A 22,814-nucleotide genomic window follows, 5' to 3' on the forward strand; every position below is an offset into this window, starting at 1 on the left:
ATTGCAGAGTCCTTTAGAACTTCGATGCAGGAGAGAACGATGATTACCAAAACTAGTCCCTGCAACATTCTTGGTTCCCAGCAAACAGTTTTAAAGCACTTTTAAAATAACATACTAACACACATGTATTTTTCATAACTGAATAAAATATGAATTTTTAACAAGTATTTTCCCTTAATGTGCTTGTCACTTTTCGGGCTGCAACAAAAGGCTCAGCTTCATTCTTCTCCCATATAAAAGGAACAAGCAAGCAAAACACAACACTAGGAGGAATGTGGAACAGAGCAACCAAAATGATCGGGGGCCTCGCTTCAGTAGCACTGCTTTCCATGCAAAAGATCCCAGGTTCAGCTCTTGGCATCCCTAGGCAGGGCTGGGAACATCCCCAATCTGGAATCTTGGAGAACCACTACCAGCCAGTGTAGACAAGACTGAGCCAGCAGGGCCAATGGTCTGACTCAATAGGAGGTGTCTGCCTGTGTCCCTACATTAAGAGTTGGCTAAGCTCATTTACGGGATGCGGGTGGCGCTGTGGGTTAAACCACAGAGCCTAGGACTTGCCGATCAGAAGGTCAGCGGTTTGAATCCCCGCGACGGGGTGAGCTCCTGTTGCTCGGTCCCTGCTCCTGCCAACCTAGCAGTTCGAAAGCACGTCAAAGTGCAAGTAGATAAATAGGTACCACTCTGGCGGGAAGGTAAATGGCATTTCCATGCGCTGCTCTGGTTTGCCAGAGGCGGCTTAGTCATGCTGGCCACATGACCCGGAAGCTGTACGCCGGCTCCCTCGGCCAATAAAGCGAGATGAGCGCCGCAACCCCAGAGTCAGTCACGACTGGACCTAATGGTCAGGGGTCCCTTTACCTTTACCTTTAAGCTCATTTTGCTTGTGAAAAAGCCATGTTGTATTACAGAAGAGCCGTAACTCAGGAGCACAGTATCTGCTTTGCATGCAGAAGGTACCATGCAAAGCCTCCCTGCTTGCCAGCTGCTGCCAGTCCGTGTTGGCATTATGGAGCACACTCATTCCTGGACTGTCCGCGGACTGGATTGGGAAGGCGATTGGGCTGCATCCGGCCCCCGGGCCTTAGGTTGCCTACCCATGCCATAATATCACAGAATGATCACTTCACTTTTTAAAAACGTGTTTATTTTTTATTTCAAAGGACTTTAAACTAGCGCAATCGGACTTCTCCCCTCCTGCGCCTCCCCCCAATCTCAAAGGGGAGCTACAGTGGTACCTCAGGTTACATACGCTTCAGGTTACAGACTCCGCTAACGCAGAAATAGTACCTCGGGTTAAGAACTTTGCTTCAGGATGAGAACAGAAATCGCACGGTGGCAGCGGGAGGCCCCATTAGCTAAAGTGGTGCTTCAGGTTAAGAAGAGTTTCAGGTTAAGTACGGACCTCCGGAACGAATTAAGTACTTAACCCGAGGTACCACTGTATTTCCATCAGGGAAACATGAATGCATGCACTGACAAAGCAATGTCCTTGGTGCTATGTTGAATTTCACCTTGCAACTGAATGTTTGAAACCAACGGCCCATGCAGCTTAACCCGTTGCATCGGCTATCACCTACCTTCACCCAAAACCATTAAGTTCACAATTGCTTTCAACGTTTCCACAGTATGGCAAAAAAATTCTGAATGGTAATCGCTAGGAATTAAACTGTGTCCTACCCCACTGCAAAACACTCCAGCCTCTCCCCTTCTTCTCTGTTATACTAGGAGAATCCCTGCTGCAGGCCTGTGTGAGGAGCCCTGCCAGGGACTTGTAAATAGCCCTGTTTAATAAACTGTTACACAACCAACACCACCCGCGAAGCTTGAATTGAGTAGCCAAGGTTCAACACACAACAGAAAGACATTGTTAGTGTTTGTTTATGGAACACACAGGGGGGGGAAACTCTGGCTTGGAGTCAGAAAAACCTAAAGCTGGCATTGTTTTATATATCTGCATTGATCGGATGGTTGCAAATAAAAGCTGTGGCAATTCTTCTCCACCTGCCCTGAGGCATTAGGGATGACTGTGCACAAAACCTGAATTACAAATACCCCATTGTTCTTTTCCCAGATCCAATGGGAAAGGAAACCGATAAAATCAGTTCCGCTTTTCAGCTGTGTTTTTGCTATCTCCAGAAATATCTCCGGGGAACCTTTATAGGCCGCTCCCTTAGGAAGTGATTTTAACCAAGCAGTTGGTGGTACAGTGGTGCCTCGCAAGACGAAATTAATCCGTTCCACGAGTCTCTTCGTCTTGTGTTTTTTTCGTCTTGCGAAGCACAGCTATTAGCGGCTTAGTGGCTATTAGCGGCTTAGCGGCTATTAACAGCTTAGCGGCTTTAAGAAAAAGGAAACAAACTCGCAAGAACTCGCAAGACGTTTCATCTTACGAAGCAAGCCCATAGTGAAATTCGTCTTGCGGAATGACTCAAAAAACGGAAAACCCTTTCGTCTAGCGAGTTTTTCGTCTTCCGAGGCATTCGTCTTACGGGGCACCACTGTATTAATCAACCAGCAAGCCGACCCAATGCGTGTTTCATCAAGTGTTAAGGTCCAATGGGAGGAGCTTGCAACATATGAAGCAGCCCTATGTTAGGGTGCCTCAGAAAAAAACCAGTGCAAGCTTCATCAAAGACTTCATGGATTTACGACACAAGGTCTTGCAGAGCTCCCCAATAGCATTTAGGGGATTGCAGCCGAGGTTTGTAGCCCTGAGGATCCTGTGCTACACAATATGCTGTTGGACTACAACTCCCATCATCCCAGACCACTGGCCACGCTGATGGGAGTTGGGAGCCCGATAACCTCTTTAGAGCTACAGATTCCCCATCCTTGCCATAGGCCTTAATGAACTTAATGGTGCTCACTCCTGAGCTAATATACATGTTGTTGTTTAGTTGTTTAGTTGTGCCCAACTCTTCGTGACCCCCTGGACCAGAGCGCGCCAGGCACCCGTCTTCCACTGCCTCCCGCAGTTTGGTCAAACTCATGCTGGTAGCTTCGAGAACACTATCCAACCATCTCGTCCTCTGTCATCCCCTTCTCCTTGTGCCCTCCATCTTTCCCAACATCAGGGTCTTTTCCAGGGAGTCTTCTCTTCTCATGAGTTGGCCAAAGTATTGGAGCCTCAGCTTCAGGATCTGTCCTTCCAGTGAGCACTCAGGGCTGATTTCCTTCAGAATGGAGAGGTTTGATCTTCTTGCAGTCCATGGGACTCTCAAGAGTCTCCTCCAGCACCAGAATTCAAAAGCATCAATTCTTCGGCGATCAGCCTTCTTTATGGACCAGCTCTCACTTCCATACATCACTACTGGGGAAAACCATAGCTTTAACTATATGGACCTTGATGCTGTCTATAATATAATATACATAGAAGTTGGCTTCTCTGGATCTCTGCTACTCCAGCCCAGCCGAGATACTTTTCAGCTGAAATGGGATTTGCCAGTGAAATATATGATCTGCTACTGAGCTACGCATGGGCTGTTAACTCAGAAGCACAGCATCGGTTTTGCACACAAACAGCCCCAAATTCAATCTCTGGCATCCCCACTTAAGGCTGTGTGAATGCCATGGAATCATAGAATTGCAGAGTTGAAAGGGACCCTGAGGAACATCTAGTCTAAGATACCAGACGTCCCCATTTCCCAGGGAGTCCCCAGATTTACAAATCAGTCCCCTGACAAAATCCATCCATTCTGACTGAAGTTGAAAAGTGTCCCCGGACTCATTGAAAAAAACCTGGTAACCTTAATCTAGTTCAACCCCCCTGCAATGCAGCTGTCCCATATGGGGATTGAACATGGAACCTTGGCATCATCAGAACCATGCTCTAACCAACTGAGCTATCCCAGCTGACTTCCTGGTCCTGAATGGGGTAACTGCACCCCTGAAGGACCAGGTGCACAGCCTGGGAGTCATTCTGGACTCATAGCAGTCCATGGAGGTGCAGGTTAATTCTGTGTCCAGGGTGGCTGTCTACCAGCTCCACCTGGTATGCAGGCTGAGACCCTACCTGCCTGCGGACTGTCTTGCCAGAGTGGTGCATGCTCTGGTTATCTCCCACTTGGACTACTGCAATGAGCTCTACGTGGGGGTACCTTTGAAGGTGACCCGGAAACTGCAATTAATCCAGAATGCGGCAGCTAGACTGGTGACTGGGAGTGGCCGCCAGGACCACATAACACCGGTCCTGAGAGATCTGCATTGGCTCCCAGTACGTTTCCGAGCACAATTCACAGTGTTGGTGCTGACCTTTAAAGCCCTAAACGGCCTCAGTCCTGTATACCCGAAGGAGCGTCTCCACCCCCATCGTTCAGCCCGGACACTGAGATCCAGCGCCAAGGGCCTTCTGGCGGTTCCCTCATTGTGAGAAGTGAGGTTATAGGGAACCAGACAGAGGGCCTTCTCGGTAGTGGCGCCCTCCCTCCCTTCAGATGTGAAGGAAATAAGCAGCTATCTTATCTTTAAAAGACATCTGAAGGCAGCCCTGTTTAGGGAAGTTTTTAATATTTAATGCTGTATTGTTTTTAACACTTGATTGGAAGCCGCCCAGAGTGGCTGGAGAAACTCAGCCAGATGGGCGGGGTATAAATAAAAAATTATTATTATTATTATTATTATTATTATTATTATTATTCTTACCCCTTGCATGAAACCTTGGAGAGGCGCTGCCAGTCTGTGCAGAATAGACAATACTGAGCTAGATGGACCAAGAGCCTGACTCAGTTCAAGGAAGTTTCCTACGGCTCCTCTTCTCCCCAGACCCCATTCATGCTCTAGATTGCCCTGAGCATCACAGATCGCAGCTGGTTCTATTGCAACATTCAGAGCTGTTTTTAAAGAGCTGTTTAGAACAACTCACACATTTTAGAAATCAGAAACAGCTAACGATCGAAGAACTTGATGCATGCGGAGATGACGCTAAAATACTTGGCTTTTTATTGTTTCCTAGACTCGGACCAGGGAAGCTAAAAAAACCATACAGGACCAAAAAAGGCACTGTGCATTACAACATGAATGGATACCGCCCTCTGGTGACCATGCAAGGAGTAGCTCACTTCCTCCTTTCAAAATGCAAAGCAACCCAGTTTGCAAAGGTGATTCAGAGCACCCCTTCCAGCTTACAGTCAGGCAGCTGCAGGTGCAATTGCTGGGGTTTCCTGTGCGGTGCCTTGTGATAAGATCTTATCAGAAATACATCTCACCTGTGCCTTTCTGGGAAGATGGTGCAAACATCCCGGTTTTTGAAATCATAGGTTTATAGGGTTAGCTGGAGAAATAAATCACGTCCGCTCTCTATCCAGATGCAATGCAGCAGCCAAGAAGATCACAGCTGGGCAAACCCTTTGCTGTCAGCAAAACTCCTATGCGATTCATCCAAGATCTAATAAAGATCAAGGCGAGGGGAATGGGGAGTCAGGGGCTCCTCAAAACTCCTACCAAAAGAAAAGAACCATTTGCAAAGCATTTCTGGAGCTTTTCTCTATTTTTTGCTGAGAAGCTCCTTGCTGAAAATGCAAACCTGGTAGCCATTTGTCATTGTCTTTTTGATCCAGGTCCTGTTCCCCCAGGAATGCCTTTCTTCTGAGCTTCTCCAACCACCCTCCCCTCTAGTCTGGCTCCCAAGGCTCTGCCTACACCCGCCTGCTGTCCTCAGAGGGCAACTCCTATCGCCCCTGTCTGCAGGCCCTGCAGGCTAGGAACGATGGGAGCTGTAGTCCAGCAACTTCTGGAGGGCACTAGGTTGGGGAAGCCCAGGCCACACACCCCTCTCCCCCTTCCAGTAATTGCCTATTGATAACCTACTATTCATCCAAGACTGGCTTCCAAAACCCGCACGAATGTGGCAGTATAACTCGGGATATAACTTTGGGACATGTGTGTAGGGGGGGTCTTCTGATCCACAGGAACTGGAGGTAAGTCTCAGCTCTTCTCCTCCATGGTGGAAGACAGGAAGGACTGCAGACTCAGAGCTGGCTTAGTAGCAAAGATGCCAACACATAAAACAAGGGAAGGGGCACCTGTGGTCCTTGAGCTGTTGACAGACTACAACTCCCATCGGCCATGCCAACAGGGGCTGATGGGAGTTGTAGTCCGACGTCTTGGAAGGCCACAGGTCCCCCACCATCTGAATCAGATCTAACTAGCTAATATAGACAACACTTCTTTAAAAGGTTCCACAGTGCTGAGTGAGTGGAACTTGGCATGCCGTTCAGAAAGCAGCTAAGGCTAGTGGCATGCTTTGCACAGAAGGCCTTGGGTTCGATTCCTGGCATCTCCAGTTAAAACAACAACACTCAAGGAGGAGAGTCAGAAGAAGAAAGAGGCTGCCTGTGAGAGTATTGGCTGAATGGTCTGGCTCAGCGTCAAGGCAGTACTTTATATCCCTATATCTACATAGCTTCGAAGGAAGCCTGAATTAAAATTCACTTTGTTTTGATATTGCAACGAGCATCACTTTCCTGTTTGGTATTGCACCTCTACAGATTAACAGATCAATGTGTATCAGACAGACCGTCAATTTTCAAAGGCGGACCTGTTGCATAATCAAGCGCATTTAACAAGATGATAGTCCCTAGGATTTTCAGAGAGAGAAGGCACCAGCTACGATGATCTCAATTGATTTGGCTCTTAAAAGAGGATGGGCATCCCATGGGAGATTTCGGTTCAGGAATGCGACCAGGCCGGCTTGCGTTTGGAGACAAAGGCCTTGATGCCCTCCTGCCCATCCTGCAGGGCCAGGTTCTCCACCATGACCCGGGAGGCTATTCTGTAGGCAGCGCCGATGTCCTGCTCCATCTGTTTGTAAAAGGTGGATTTGCCCAGAGCCACGACAGGCCGGCTGCTCTCGCATATCCTGCGGGCGATTCTCAGGGTCTCGTCTTCCAGCTTGTCTTCTGAGACCACTTTGCTGATGAGCCCGTGCAGAAGCGCCTCCTGGGCGGTCATGGCCTCTCCCGTCAACAGCATCTCCATCGCAACCTGGAAAGAATTGTCGCAAACAAAGAAATTAGGGGCCAGGCGGCCAGAGCGGTGAATGCAAAATGTACAGTGGGCCAGATTCTGCTCGCGCATCCCTCTCTAGTCTTCATCCAGGCAAGCAAGAATCATGATCAGACTTCAAGGACGCAGTTTCCCAAGCTTGGGTTGCCAGCTGAGATTTTTTTGGACTACAATTCCCATCATCCCTGACCACTGGCCCTGTTAGCTAGGGATGATGGGAGTTGTAGTAGGGTTTTTTCCTGAACCCCCTGGCTGTGTTCTTCTGTTGGAGGACAGAGTGGTGTATAGGGATGGAGAAACCTATCTACTTTGGTTTCTCTCGGTTTCTCATTGTCCTAGTTTTAAGTACAATTCTCCACATCAGCTCACAATTTTCTTTTGAAGTCCTCATGACAATTCACCAGCATTTGAATGCAAATTTCTCCAAATAGGCATGTTTGTTTGCAGTTTTGCCTAATATATACATTTTTTTTGCAAATCAATTTCCCCTAATGTAATGCACCTTTGTATGTTACTTTCCGTAATGCATGCACATAAGTCCATTTTGGCTCAACTGGAGAAGACCAAAAAAAGATGTTTCAACTGTCCCAAAACAACCGGAGACCCAAGTGTGGGAAGCCCTCTTCTAGTCCGTCAAAAGAAATTGAGGGAAGGTGTGAAGAAAGGCCAGTTAAGAGAGTGGCTGGGGGGGGGGAGAGTGATGAGGCCAGGCAGAGAAGTTTGGAGGGCTACTTTTGGACCTCATGTCAGAGAGTCCCCACTCCTGTACTAGGAAGATCATAGTATCTGGTTGGGGGCCGTAGTACATACATGTTGGGAAATCCCATGGGATGAGAAAAGAGGAATAAGAAGAGCCCCACATGGATGACTGGCCCATGGAGACCAAGTCGCTGTACACATACTGCCAGACCACAGGCAAATTCTTACCGTTTAATAATCAATGGGGCGAGCCCAAAACTTTGCTGCCCAAGGGAGAACAGCAAATGTCTTCCTCCCACCTTGCTCAACCGAAGGCTGACCAAGTTATTTTAGTGCACAAGGCAGAACGTCCCACAAGTGTGCCTCTCCGTGGGAGTCAAAATGCACAGGATAAATAAATGAAAACTGCTGCCTTTCTCAAGACATCTTAAATCATCTGCCTGAGGCAACAGCCTCACTCTGCCTAATGCTTTGGCCGGCCCTGACAATGGCAAGCCCACAGTTCTGAAGCCCCTGTAGTTCAGGCGCCAACATGACCATCGTGTTTGGGGACTATCTGCTTGCAGCAAGTACAGCAAGTGAACAAAGTACGACAACAAAACCCTTGTTTTGAAGAGGCCCACCTTTCTCGGGAGAGATCTCCCCAGGGCCACTCCAGGCGTCGAGCAGAACAGGCCGACGTTCACTCCCGGTGTGGCGAACCTGGATTTCTCGCTGGCCACAGCAATATCGCAGCTGGCCACCAACTGGCAGCCGGCGGCCGTGGCCAAGCCGTTGACTTTGGCGATTACAGGAACAGGTAGCTTGGGGAGCAACGTCATGACCTGTAAGCAAGCAGTTTTTTTAAGTGCTGGTGCTGACCTATTAAGCCTTATAGGGCTCAGGACCACAACACCTTAAGGACTGCCTCTCCCCATATGAACTGACCCTAACCCTGCATCTCAGGCCCTCCTCTGTGCCCCCACTCCCAGAGAAGTTTGGAGAGTGGCAACGCGAGCAAGGGCCTTTTTTGTGGTGGCTCCCCATTTGTGGAATGTTCAGCCCAGAGAGGCTCACCAGGAACCACCATTGCATGTCTTTAGGCAGGCCTTCAGCCATTATTAGACAATCCGGGGCCTTTTAAATGGGGGGGGGACTATTATTATGTGATTGCTTTATTGCCCTTATTATTATGCTATGTGAATTATTTTGTAAATGTTGTACACTGCCCTGCGATCTTTGGATAAAGGGTGGTATATAAATCTTATTCTTATCATTATTATTGAGGGAAAGTGTCACCTGTATTCTTCTAACGACAAGATCCTTTATGACTTTCGTTAAGGCAGATGAACGCATTTAATAATACAACACTGATGCATTGCTAGTCAAATACAGAAAACCTCTCAAATCTATGGCCCCTAACCCCTCTCAAAATTACACTCGGACCATCCTGTTCCAAGTTAACAGTCCTCTAATTCTATTCAAGGGGCAGGTCTTAGCAGTTGGGTCTTCTGTTCATCAGGATAAAAGCAGTTGGGTCTTCTGTTCATCAGGATAACCAGCTACTCAGTTTCTTACGCTTGCCAACACTCAGCCAGATGTTATTCCATTGATTCTACCTTCAGAAAGATCAAGCAATGCTTTAACGTGTGTGTTGTTGTTTTTTTGAGCAGACCATCCAATTAAAATTTTGTGGCATGATGGGAAGCCGATAAACTGCCTCCAGGCAGGCGAGCTCTTTAACAGTGGCAGCATCAATGTGAACCATCTCACCTCAGAACAGGTCTCAAAGATTTCTCTGTGGTGCTTCTCACCCTTCTCAAACGCCAGTTCCTTCAAGTCATGCCCAGAGGAGAAAACGGGACCTTCTCCTGGGTGGGGGAAGGCATGTGAAAGGAAGCAAGAGAATTTTATGTGCATCTTGTACCCTCGACATGACCAAATCCTTGCCCAGAGAACGACAGGCCGACACACATTACTGCAGAGATGGGGAACCTGCAGTCCTCCATTTCCTGTTTGTTCAACATCTCTTACACACACACCCTGATAAAACATACCCACAGTTTACTAGATGCCAGGACCAGACACACATCTACCCTCCCATTCTGAGGAGGAAAGCCCTGTTCATTTTGTGGAGGTCTGCCTCTTTTGTTCTTTTAGATGTGGCAGCCATTTTGTGTTACACCACACACCCCGCCTTCAAGCAGCCGCCATTTTGCAGTCTGGTGCCCACGGCACTTTCTCAAAATCCCAAATGTTCCCACTGGGCCTCCAAAGACTGACCCCACCCCTCACCTTGAAGTAGCGCAAGAACTTCTGGTGGAAAAGCAAGATGGAAACGTAGCTGAATAAAGAAATTGTAAGGGTGCTTTAAAAGCAGAAAGGAGAGAAAAGGTGTCTGAAGAAAGGAAAGAAATTAAATATGATCTGATAGTGAAGAGATGTAGGAGAGTGTGGAATCTGGGGGTGAATAGATGGAGGTGTCAGAGATGGAGTGAAGACAAGTCTCTTCTTAGACAAAAGACTGTTCAAGGACGACAAGGTAGCACAAATACTTTGATTGGTTTTGTAAGACTAATTTCCCCACTCTATTATTATTATTATTACTATTATCATCATCATCATCATCATCATCATCATCACCATCACTACTATTACTATGATTATCTATTAAATTTCTCTACTACCCTCCATCCAAGGCTCACAGAGCGGTTTACAATATATAAACCCAAAGTTACATACCTACCCTCATAGGTTTGATGAGCAAAATACCTGAAATTATAATGACTCTCAGATCGGTGCTTTCAATATCGCGCAGAACATCCTCACGGAGGGAGCTTATCATGGAGAGCGAAAGTGCATTTCTCTTGAGAGGATTGTTCAAAACAATGTTCCTGTGAAATATAATTTTTATGAGAGACACTTTCATACGTAGCTGTCTGCACCATATTAAGATTTGTGGGTAACAAAGGATTATGTTGTATCAATGTGCATGTAACCTCTCCGGTAAAAATATGATTCACATCACATCATGAAACTGTGGGCATGCATTCACGCTAAACCACGGTTTGCTTCTAACTGTGGTTTAATATGATGCGGCAGCTAGACTGGAAGTTGCGTTGCAGGATTTCACAGAGGGAAATTTCCAGTCCAACCTGGAGATGGTAGGAAGTGAAACAGTGACCTTCTGCAACCCATGGACCAAAAATGTAGCTCTCTAGCCAAGCATCCAGAGACATCACATTTGCATCCCATAAATATATGTTAACTAGCTCACATGGATGGGACGCGGGTGGCGCTGTGGGTTAAACCACAGAGCCTAGGACTTGCTGATCAGAAGGTCGGCGGTTCGAATCCCCGTGACGGGGTGAGCTCCCGTTGCTCGGTCCCTGCTCCTGCCAACCTAGCATTTCAAAAGCACGTCAAAGTGCAAGTAGATAAATAGGTACCGCTCCAGCAGGAAGGTAAACAGCATTTCCGTGCGCTGCTCTGGTTCACCAGAAGCGGCTTAGTGATGCTGGCCACATGACCCAGAAGCTGGGTCCCTTGGCAGGTAAAGTGAGATGAGTGCTGCAACCCCAGAGTCGGCCACGACTGGACCTAATGGTCAGGGGTCCCTTTACCTTTAGCTCACATGGTTGGGAAGAAAGTTGTTTTTCTCTCTCCACCAGATAAAAAATACCTAACGAACAAGCAGAGTTGCCAACAGCCACAAAGCAAAAGAACATTAAGTATACCAATTGCTGTTGTTTAATTCCCAATAATTCATAGGGTTGGACATTGTCTTATTACACCAATATAAACTCCTACAACGTTAGTTAATTCTACTCTGTCAGTTCCCATATTCTTACTATCTAATCTTCAAATGTAGGGATAAAAAGAGTGTTTTAAAAATTATATGAGTACAGTGGTACCTTGGATCTCAAACACCTTGGTACTCAAACAACTTGGAACCCAAACACTGCAAACCCGGAAGTAAGTGTTCTAGTCATTTATTTCTTGCTTGCAGAACTTGAGAGCTTTCTAAAGCCTAGAGCCTCCTAGGCTGCAGCATAAAAGGAAGCAAGCCTACGTTTTTGGTTCAGCTCCAGTTTTATTTGGGCAACAGGGTTTTCAAAGTCCACCGTTAAAGTCCCACCTTTGCCCCTTGCCCCAGTTCAGCTCACGCATATATATTCTGTAAACTACCATGCTCAGCGGCAGAACATATCAACATCGTCTGCAGGTAGAGCACGTTTGCCCAGCAGCAGGAACAACAGAATTTTGGAGCCAGAAGAGGTCCCCAAAGGTCATCCAGACTAGCCCTTGCTCACTGCAGGATCTTGCCCATTCTCTATGCTCATATGTTTAAAAGAGATAAAGCAAAGCCCTCAAAAAAGTCATTCGCGCAGCATGAGGGGCGGGGGAACATGTTCCAGCTGTTGCTGGAACCCAACTCTCACCAGCCTCGGCCAGCATGACCAATGGTCACGGATGGCAGGAGTTTGCGCCCCCCCCAAAAAAAACTAGAGGAGGGTCTGTTTCTTCACCCCCTCCCTAAGCAATTCCCCTGTCCCATAAAATGCCACTCACTCTCTTTCCAGTTGACATAAAAGCTCAAGGGACTTGGAAGGAACTAGAAACTTGACCCTGGCAAAGAGATGAGCAGTTGGTAGGGAGGCGAACAGGCAAACCTCCCTAACCCAAATTCTCTGGGTCCGTTCGTGCATCACAGGCAGTGCGGAGCAGTGGTTAGAGCGGGGACTAGGTCGTGGGAGAACACGGTTCAAATCCCTAACCAACCTGGTTGTGGTTGTGAGGATGAAATGGAGAACGGTGCACGGGGTGGGGAGGGGGGAAAGAACCGTGCATGCCAATCTCCTGGAGCTTTTTGGAGGGAGAAGCGGAACAGAAATGCAAATAAACAAGCCCATTCTTCCTCTGTCCGGCCCACCTGATCCCATCCTCCTGCCACGTGCGAGTCAGCCTCGGCTCCGCGGGAACTTGCTGGCAATGCTGCCTCCGCCCGGGCGCGCCGCCGCCGCTTGCAAAGATGCGCTGGGTGCGGAGCAGCGGCCGCGGGAGCTGCGCGGTGCAGAGCCCGGCGCCTCTCGCAAAAGCAGCTGCAGCCATTGCAACCTCCCTCCCTGTCCGGGCCGGGGGCGGAGCAGGAGGAGGAGAGACGGTTCTGCACGCTGCTGACCCCTGCCGGCTGCCAAAGGACAGCCGAAAACTGCCCCCCCCCCTATTTATATAAAAATTTAAATCTCTTAAAACACTATAGCAATTTTTAACAATTTCGATTAATCCCTTCACCTCCCTCCCCCACAACCCAGTACTTCCCTCCACCCGTGTGCGATCTTCTTTACCTATTATTTTTTGTTATTGTTTATTCACTTTATTTGTTATTCCATCCTTGATCTATTATCATCCTATTTCCTTGCGCCTTTTAAACTTTTGCATATTAATTTTTAAACTCCAGCACCGACTGTTTTCATGTATTCCTTAACACATTCCCACTCTTTATTAATTTTTTGATTAGAGTAGCCTCTAATTGATGTTGTTGATTTTGCCGTCTCCGCAAATTCAAGAAATTTGATTCTCCATTCTAATAATTCTGGTATTTTATCAGTTTTCCAGTTTTTTGCCACTATAATTCTGGCTGCTGCAGTTGCGTAAAGGAATACATACCTTTTATTCTTAGGGATGTCACTCGATGCCAAACCCAGCAAAAATGCCTGTGGTGTTTTAAAAGATTGAACTCCTAAATATCTTTTTAAGCTCTTCATGTATCATGTATCATAATCCAGAACTGCTTTTCTACTACTGTGGTGGCTTTTTAAAAAATAAGAATTTGATCGCGCTGCACGCCAATTTTTTTTATTGCTAAGAAATACATCGGAAAACCAAAAGATGGCAACCAGGATTGACCTTGTTGATGCTCTTGCTCTCATTTTGAAAAGATCTCTATCCATATTCTGCAAACAAACAAATGAAAATATTTCAGTTAATATGCTATACAGGACTGGATTTAGGTTTGATGAGGCCCTAAGCTACTGAAGGTAATGGGGCCCTTTATATGTCCAGCTGTTCTTTGTCAAGAACAAATTGTCCCTGTTTTTTTGTGTTGAATATATGCTATATGGTAATTTATGGACCTAACAGGTATCTCAAGCCATTTGCACATAACAAAATATGTATTTTATCAAAGTAATTGTTGAACTGAAATACAATTAAAAAGAAGTGGTATTTTAGGAATCAGGCTAGCAGGCCATTACTTACACCATAGGAGCCTACACAACACAAAACACTGTTGCTGCATGTAGGTTTCATTTTATTTGTTTTTTATCTTATATTTTGGAAATATACATCCCGGGTTTTTTTTACTTCAATTTTTTGAGGGCCCCCCAAGAAAGTGAGGCCCTAAGCTATAGCTTGTTTAGTTTATATGTAAATCTGGCACTGATGCTATACTATACTATATGAAATGTTTAACTGTTCCTTTGTCCTCGAGTCACGCTTGCCATCCACTCCTGCCACACCGGTGGGGTATGCCCCACCCCCTTTGAGAACCACCTATACTATGTCAGGAGCTTGTCCTACACTCGAGTAGGACCCTGGCAGAGACACATGCCCAACTAGCATGTTCTCTCCCTCCTGGTCGTTCATTCGGGAGCTTCAAAAGCTTTCTTCTGCCCAAACATCACAGTGACCGATGCCAACAGACACCAGCACACTTAGGGATCCGCACTCTGCGCAGTTTGCATAACAGACCACAGCAACTCAGCATTTTGGCTAATCTACTTTATTTACATATACAGTGGTAAAGGTAAAGGGAGCCCTGACCATTAGGTCCAGTTGTGACCGACTCTGGTGTTGCGGCGCTCATCTCGCTTTATTGGCCGAGGGAGCCAGCGTACTGCTTCTGGGTCATGTGGCCAGCATGACTAAGCCGCTTCTGGCGAACCAGAGCAGTGCATGGAACCGCCATTTACCTTCCTGCCGGAGCGGTACCTATTTATCTACTTGCACTTTGACGTGCTTTTGAACTGCTAGGTGGGCAGGAGCAGGGACTGAGCAACGGGAGCTCACCCCATCGCGGGGATTCAAACAGCCGACCTTCTGATCGGCAAGTCCTAGGCTCTGTGGTTTAACCCACAGAGACACCCGCGTCCCAATATATACAGTGGTACCTCGGGTTAATTACTTAATTCGTTCCAGAGGTCCGTTCTTAACCTGAAACTGTTCTTAACCTGAAGAACCACTTTAGCTAATGAGGTCTCCCGCTGCCGCTGCACCGCTGGAGCACGATTTCTGTTCTCATCCTGAAGCAAAGTTCTTAACCCGAGGTAATATTTCTGGGTTAGCGGAGTCTGTAACCTGAAGCGTATGTAACCTGAAGCGTATGTAACCTGAGGTACCACTGTAAATACACACACGGAGCACTGCAACATGGCTCCCTCTCTCTCTAGCATTAGACAGCAAAGAGAAAGAACAAATGACAATAGTCCCACTTCACGGAACACAGTAACACAAACATCCTGTGGGCTTATCCACACTTAGAATCATAGAGTAAGGGGTCCGTAATGGTCATCTAGTCCAACCCTCTGCAATGCAGGAATCTCAGCTAAAGCATCTAGGACAGATGGCCACCCAACCTCTGCTTGAAAACCTCCAAGGAAGGAGAGTCCATCACCTCTTGTGGGAGCCTGTTCCACAGTCAAACAGCTCTTACTGTCAGAAAGTTCTTCCTGGTGTTTAGTCGGAATCTCCTTCCTTGTAACTTGAATCCATTGGTTTGGGTCCTATCCTTCAGAGCAGCAGAAAACAGGCTTCCTCCACCCTCCATGTGACAGCCCCTGAGATATTTGAAGATGGCCCTCATATCTCTTCTCACTCAGGTAAACAGCTGCAAATACAGTGGCACCTTGGTTGTCAAACATAATTTGTTCCGGAAGACCGTTCGACTTCCGAAACGTTTGACAACCGAGGCGGAAATGGCCGCCTGCAATTTCAATTGAGAAGCAATTACCGTATTTTTCGCTCTATAACACGCACCCAACCATAACACGCACGTAGTTTTTAGAGGAGGAAAATCCGTAGGCATGCCACCCGTAGGCATTCCCTCCATAACACGCACAGACATTTCCCCTTACTTTCTAGGAGGAAAAAAGTGAGTGTTATGGTGCAAAAAATACGGTACTTCCAGGGTTTCGGTGTTCGGGTTCTGAAACGTTCCGCTTCTGAGACGCTCGAAAACCGAGATTCCACTGTATAGTACAGTGGTACTTCTGGATGCGAACAGGATCCATTCCGGAGCCCCGTTCGCATCCTGAAGCGAATGCAACCCGCGTGTGCGCAGGTCGTGATTCGCTGCTTCTGCGCATGTGTGCGACGTCATTTTGAGCGTCTGCGTATGCGCGAGCCGCGAAACCCAGAAGTAACGTGTCCCGTTACTTCCGGGTCACCGTGGAGCGTAACCTGAAAACGCTGACCTGAAGCTACTTCAACCTGAGGTATGACTGTACAGTGGTACCTCGGGTTACATACGCTTCAGATTACAGACGCTTCAGGTTACAGACTCTGCTAACCCAGAAATAGTGCTTCAGGTTAAGAACTTTGCTTCAGGATGAGAACAGAAATCGTGCAGTTGAGGCATCTGATCAAGACTTGTATTTTAAAATGAGCTTAATATATATATATATATATATATATATATATATATATATGCAGATGCTTGTGTGTTTTTAATGCCAGGCAGAAGACCAGCTGTCTAAAAGACTTTTGGCAGATGTTTATCCTCCTGGACAAGGGCCCCCTGATTTATAGCAGGAGCCAAAATTCTCAAAGTTGTAAAAAGGGAATTACAGGCTGAGAGCAAAGGTTACTAGGTTACTGACCCTACAGAATACAATCAAGCTGCAAAAGCACTAATTAAGAGTTGGTAAATAGTAGGATTCATTGTTTAACAAAATATAATATAATGTGTCTCCCATTAGAGACTTGAGCCACAGGTTAAAGGGCAAGAGCTAATGGGAAAAGCAACTGGCCAGGAAAGGGGGTTGTAAACTGAAGAAGTTTTTACTTAGAAAAGGCCTTTGCTTCTAAAAATCTATGTTATGTATGAAATATATTGGCTTAAATGTAATTATGCAAAGGATTTAGAAAGTAAGAAATGTTAGATTCTTATTTCATAGAATCATAGAATCATAGAGTTGGAAGAGACCACAAGGGCCATCGAGTCCAACCCCCTGCCAAGCAGGAAACACCATCAGAGCACTCCTGACATATGGTTGTCAAGCCTCTGCTTAAAGACCTCCAAAGAAGGAGATCTTTCATTGATGGTGTGTGAGAATGTGAACCCAAGATCTCTGACCTCTGTTTAAGATAAAAATTTAAAACCATTAGCCATCTGTTTTGGAGGGCAATAGGGCAATAGGGCAAAGATGATCTGATAATTAAGGTGCCTTGTCGAGGCAAATGTAAGATATATGTCTACTTGTCTGCCATTTATGGATAGAAGGAAATATAGTTCTTTGTCTCCCATAAAAGGTAATAGGAAATGGGTGTATCTTTTATGATTGGTTCTAGCAAACAGCCAATAGGAATTTTAACCAGGCTGATTGGACAGAGGCAGCCAAAGGAGGAGCAAGGGGGCTGGGCTGAGGGAATATAAGTGCTGGCCATCAGGGCTGGAGTGGGCAGAGCTTTGGTAACCATATACCACTGTGTCTATCATTTATTTGTCTGACAAATAAATTATTATCTTAATTTCTCTATTGCTGCGTTGAATATTTCATTCCAGCTAAGCATTAACCACAAGCAGGATGCTACACAGTGACAGTGCAGCAGCAGCAGGAGGCCCTATTAGCTAAAGTGGTGCTTCAGGTTAAGAACAGTTTCAGGTTAAGAACGGACCTCTGGAACGAATTAAGTACTTAACCTGAGGTACCACTGTATAACGTTTTAAGTGCGCTTCAAGAGCATTATACAAATGTGACACTAGATGGCATTTCACAGTGGTTTTTTTATATGTATCTAGATTCCATCCCTGTCTCCTCTTCTCCAGATTAAACAGATAGGGATGCAGGTCATGCTGGCCACATGACCCAGAAGCTGTACGCCGGCTCCCTCGGCCAATAAAGCGAGATGAGCGCCGCAACCCCAGAGTCGGCCACAACTGGACCTAATGATCAGGGGTCCCTTTACTAGATTCCATCCCTGTCTCCTCTTCTCCAGGTTAAACATGCCCAGTTCCTTTTGCCCCACTCTTTACAAACAGAGGCCTGCACTTTCAAGTTCCATGTCCCGCCCCGCCCCTCTTATTTGCACCCACTGGAGAATTTCCTGTGAACTTTTTTCCACCCACTGTCTCCAAACCATGCATAATTGCTTGAAATGTTATCCTCACATGGGAAATTTTTCACATATCCTCATCATTACAATCATCCATATCCTCTAAATTTCTATACTGCCCTTCATCTGAAGATCAAGGGGTGGCTTGCAATATAAAAACACAAAAATACATACCATAATAAACAAACTAACAAAAACATCACCCCTCCCATAGATTGTTTAAACGCTATAGATTGCTTAATTAGCCAAAGGTCTTTGATACAAGGCATGTTTTACAGGCAAGAGGAAGAATGAAAACTGTAAACATTTGTGACAAATGTCAGTAAATGCAAAACATATAGCCAGTCACAATTCATTTAAGGATGAAATGCGTGCAAAGGAAGCCAAGCAACCTTTTACAATTGTTGCAATACCATATTAGGTATTAATATATAAATCCAGTTCTACTTAATATAAAGGCAAATATAAACTTACTATACTTACTAAATGCTGCACCTAGCTGCTAGAGGGCAGCACTTTCCAATGAAATAATAGCACACTCTCATTTTGTTCTCCTTTTGCAAAGCTACCTGTTTCATCAAATCCCTGCTGCTTCCATTGCTTCCCCTCTCTGCCTTTCCACTGTTCCTTCCCGGCTCAACTTTGCTCTAGTCCAAGTTGCATTCTCTGTTTCACGGCTTCCCAGACCTCGCAAGACTCGAGCTTATAGGGCTGGTCACTTTTCACAGCCACAATTGCATTAGAATTTCTGTAAGTGTAAGTGACCTCCCTGGTACGCAAGCCTGGGCAGTGTGTGCGGAAGGTCCTGCGATGCCCAGATGACAAGACCCCCCCCCCTCAGCCTCGCTGATGTGGTCCAGAGGAAAGCAGAGCAAGACGTCTGGCACCAGCTTGGCTGCAGGAGTTGCCGGAAGGAGGCGGACAAGGAGCTATCCAACTGTCTCAGGGACTTCGCTCCGGATTTGTGTAGGGCAGGGGTCAGCAACTTGTGGTCCATGGGCTACAAGCAGCCCACAGGGGTTATTTAAATGGCCCCCGAACCGAGCCACCCGCTCAGCGAGTCCCATAGCTGTCAGCTTTTCCCTTTTCTTGTGAGGAATCCTATTCTTAATAAGGGAATTTCCCTTAAAAAAAGGGAAACGTTGACAGCTATGGCGAGTCCCCGCATGCTGCACTAAACTGGTGCAGCGCGGAGCGGAGACTCGCTTCTGCAACACCGGAAATCGTGTCTGCACATGCGCAGACGCCGCAAATTGCATCTGCGCAGACGCAATCCGGCCCACGGAGCAATCTCTGTGGGAGTGAACCAGCCCAGGCGAGGTAAACTTTGCCAACCCCTGGTGTAGAGTTTACTTCTTAGCCTGCCTTCTCCTGAAGATAACCTGCAAGGCAGCAGAGGTTTAGGATCAGAGTTTTCCTCATCTTAAATGGGCTGCCTTCCCAGATTGACAAGCACCACCTGCCCCTCACTTCCCTCTACAGCACGTGCAGAAACAACAATCTTGACCAGGGATCGGCAACGTGCGGCCCACGAAGACTGTTTTACTGGCCCACGAGCCGTCCCTGAACCAAGCTGCCCGCTCGGCGAGCCCCCCCCCCCGTGCTGTGCTAAACCAGCGTGGCGCGGGGACTCGCCGAGCAGCGCCGGAAATTGCATCTGCGCATGTCCAGATGCTGAAAATCGCTTCTGCGCAGGTGCAATTTTTGGCGTCTGGGCATGTGCAGAAGCAATTTCCGGCACCGCGGACATGCACAGACGTGATTTCCAGCATCATGCTGTGCCAGTCCGCCCCACGGATTATCTCCATGGGAGTGATTCGGCCCATGGCCGGTAAATCTTGCCGACCCCTGATCTTGACCGTTGGACCCACAATTGACCTTATTGGTCAATCTGCCAGAGTCTGTTTTTGCATGCAGAGGAAGGCCCTGACTCAACAGGGGTTTGAGAACCATCGCCTACCCTCACCTGGCTTAGCCAGCCAGTCAAATTTCTTTCCGGGGTGTGGCTGCTGTCTCATGCTGGTATCTTCTAGGAGCCACAGGTGAGAGCTGAGTGGGGCTTTGGTGGGGCCTAAACTACCCCAAAAGGATCACGATGTTTCCCCACCAGAGGTACTCCTCCTCCCCCAGCACCCCATACATTTATTAATCTCTATAAATAAGCAATAATATCAGGAGATTAGCAAGTAGCCTGCCTCTTCTACCAGACAGTAGGAGACTCGGGCGATGTCTACAGTTTCCAGGAACTCTTCTCGCTGTGCAACTTTTGAGCTGAGAGTTTGTTTGGATCCTGAGCAAGAACCTGAAGCTTGATAGGGAAGGTGTGCTAGAAAGAAAATGAGCTGAGATTGATTTTTATGTTTTAGCAACTTTGCATTGATGTGCCATTTTTATACGTAACTCTGTGTTTTCGTAACATTTTGTTTACACTGTCTATTGTTGCTTCAGTTTTCTTTATGCCCTTTAGAGATATTTTTAATCTATTAAACGGTATAGAAATTCAATAATCAATAGTCAACCACTTGCCATTCTCAGGCTGCTGCCAGGGTAGCCACAACCGATTCCTTCTGCGAGAACTAGGCCACAGGTGCAAGCCTGATAGTGATCTAATCGAGACTCAGTATGGTAAGCATGTCAACAGGATTCCTGAATAGTACCTTTCTGGGCATGTTGCACCAGCGATTGGGACACATCAGGCGTGTGCAGAAGGTTCTGGCCAGAGGGTAGTGTTCTTATTTCTGTTGTACAGGTTCGGCTGCCACTGAGTCATGGAGCTATACAGGCCAGAGGAATTTCTGTGTGCGTGAGTGTATGCATGTACTGTGAATGTTGTATTGCAGATGATAATGTAGCACCCTGCTTGTGGTTAACGCTTAGCTGGAATGAAATATTCAACGCAGCAATAGAGAAATTAAAATAATAATTTATTTGTCAGACAAATAAATGAGACACACAGTGGTATATGGTTACCAAAGCTCTGCCCTTTCAGCCCTGATGGCCAGCACTTATATTCCCTCAGCCCAGCCCCCTTGCTCCTCCTTTGGCTGCCTCTGTCCAATCAGCCTGGTTGAAATTCCTATTGGCTGTTTGCTAGAACCAATCATAAAAGATACACCCATTTCCTATTACCTTTTATGGGAGACAGAGAGCTATATTTTCTTCTATTTATAAATGGCAAATAAGTAGTCATATATCTTACATTTACCTCGACCAGGCACCTTAATTACCAGATAACCTTTGGCCCCTCTTGCCCTATTCCCTGCAAAACAGATGGCTAATGGTTCTAATTTTATCTTAAACAGAGATCTTGGGTTCATCTCCTCACACACCATCTATGAAAAATCTCCTTCTTTGGAGGTCTTTAAGCAAAGGCTTGACAACCATATGTCAGGAGTGCTCTGATGGTGTTTCCTGCTCGGCAGGGGTTTGGACTCGATGGCCCTTGTGGTCTCTTCCAACTCTATGATTCTATGATTCTATGAAATAAGAATCTAACATAAGAATCTAACATTTCTTACTTTCTAAATCCTTTGCATAATTACATTTAAGCCAATATATTTCATAACATATATAGTTTTTTAGAAGAAAGGGAACTTAGTAAAAGCTAAGCTAAATTCTAAGTTCTCTAAAGCTTCAAAGCAGTTTCAGAGAGCTGCTTTGCCTAGTCCAGCTGCTGTTTCTATTTGCCCTTTTAACCTTATGAAAATGTGGCTCAAGTCTCTAATGGGAGGCACAATAATTCTTACTATTTACCAACTTAATTGCAGCTTGATTGTATTCTGTAATATGTAGAGTCAGTGACCTCAGCCTTTTTATGACCGCAATAAACCAGAGCGGCCCTCTGCCCAAGAGCTTGCCAGCTGCCTGCTGGTTTCCTGCCTCGAAAGAAACTTTTGTGAATTTAAGCTATTTTTTAAGATACAACCTTGATCAAAAAATATAAGCCTTGATCAAGAATACAGACTTTGATCAGATGCCTCAATAAGAGGAAGAAGGCATCCTTGGCCAATGGAAACAACTTCTTTACTCAATGGGTGTGCTATTCCACACCAGTTGTACTCGGAGCAGACCCAATGAAACCAATGAATTTAAAGAACCAGTGTACCATAATGCTTAGCGTGTTGGACTATGACATGAGAGACCTGGGTTTGAATCCCCGCTCAGCCATGAAGCTCGCTGGGTGACCTTGGGCCAACCTAACCTACCTCACAGGGCTGTTGTGAGGATGAAATAATGATGAGGAGGAAGAAGAACCATGTGCACCACTTTGAGCTCCTTGGAAGACGAAGGTGGTCTATAAATGTAAAGAAATAAAAATAATAAATAAACACACTGAGTTCAGTGGGTCTTCTCTAAGAGATGGACAGCACCCAACTTGTGGTCTCATTTCTTCTTTTTAAAGCTGTATTTAAAGATTATTGGTCGATTTGTGCAACAGTCTTTTTTCCTACACCAGGAGGGCTTGGAATAACTCCTCCACCCCATCGCCCTAGGCCAGTAATGGATGAAGGAACCTGTGGTCTTCAGGATAATGTTGGACTCCAACTCCCATCAGCCCCAGCCAGCATGGTCAATGGTCAGGAATGATGGGAGTTGTAGTCCAGCAACACAAAGGTTCTCTGCCCCCGATTTAGCTACTGTTGTTTCACCATGGGTTGTTTTTACTTTCTGGAACAGCTCTCCCAACAGGAACCTATGCAGACCTTTTCAATTTGTGGCTCTCCATCTGCAGAATGCCCTTCCTAGCAAATTCAACCTGGTGCCCTCATTGACATCACTTTGGCACCAAGTAAAGA

General features: G+C 46.4%; 1 protein-coding gene across 4 annotated transcripts; it reads right to left on the reverse strand.

Annotated features, from left to right (window-relative positions):
• Positions 1–4,918: 4,918 nt before the first annotated feature.
• On the reverse strand, positions 4,919–12,817 carry ECHDC3 (enoyl-CoA hydratase domain containing 3). Of its 4 annotated transcripts, XR_008332451.1 has the most exons (6): positions 12,617–12,817; positions 10,426–10,577; positions 9,457–9,554; positions 8,328–8,528; positions 6,102–6,984; positions 4,919–6,054 (listed from the first exon to the last, which is right to left on the reverse strand). XR_008332451.1 is itself a non-coding variant. In XM_053405964.1 (5 exons), exons 1-5 carry the CDS (start codon positions 12,793–12,795, stop codon positions 6,670–6,672), a joined length of 915 nt encoding a protein of 304 aa, XP_053261939.1. In that variant the 5' UTR covers positions 12,796–12,817; the 3' UTR covers positions 4,919–6,669. The 4 variants fall into 4 exon arrangements, 3 of the variants coding, with proteins under 3 accessions (XP_053261939.1, XP_053261938.1, XP_053261940.1); XM_053405964.1 differs by having other exon boundaries at positions 4,919–6,984; positions 10,456–10,577; XM_053405963.1 differs by having other exon boundaries at positions 4,919–6,984.
• Positions 12,818–22,814: the final 9,997 nt, after the last annotated feature.

The sequence above is a fragment of the Podarcis raffonei genome, chromosome 10, assembly GCF_027172205.1.
Source record: "Podarcis raffonei isolate rPodRaf1 chromosome 10, rPodRaf1.pri, whole genome shotgun sequence".
NCBI classification, from domain to species: domain Eukaryota; kingdom Metazoa; phylum Chordata; class Lepidosauria; order Squamata; family Lacertidae; genus Podarcis; species Podarcis raffonei.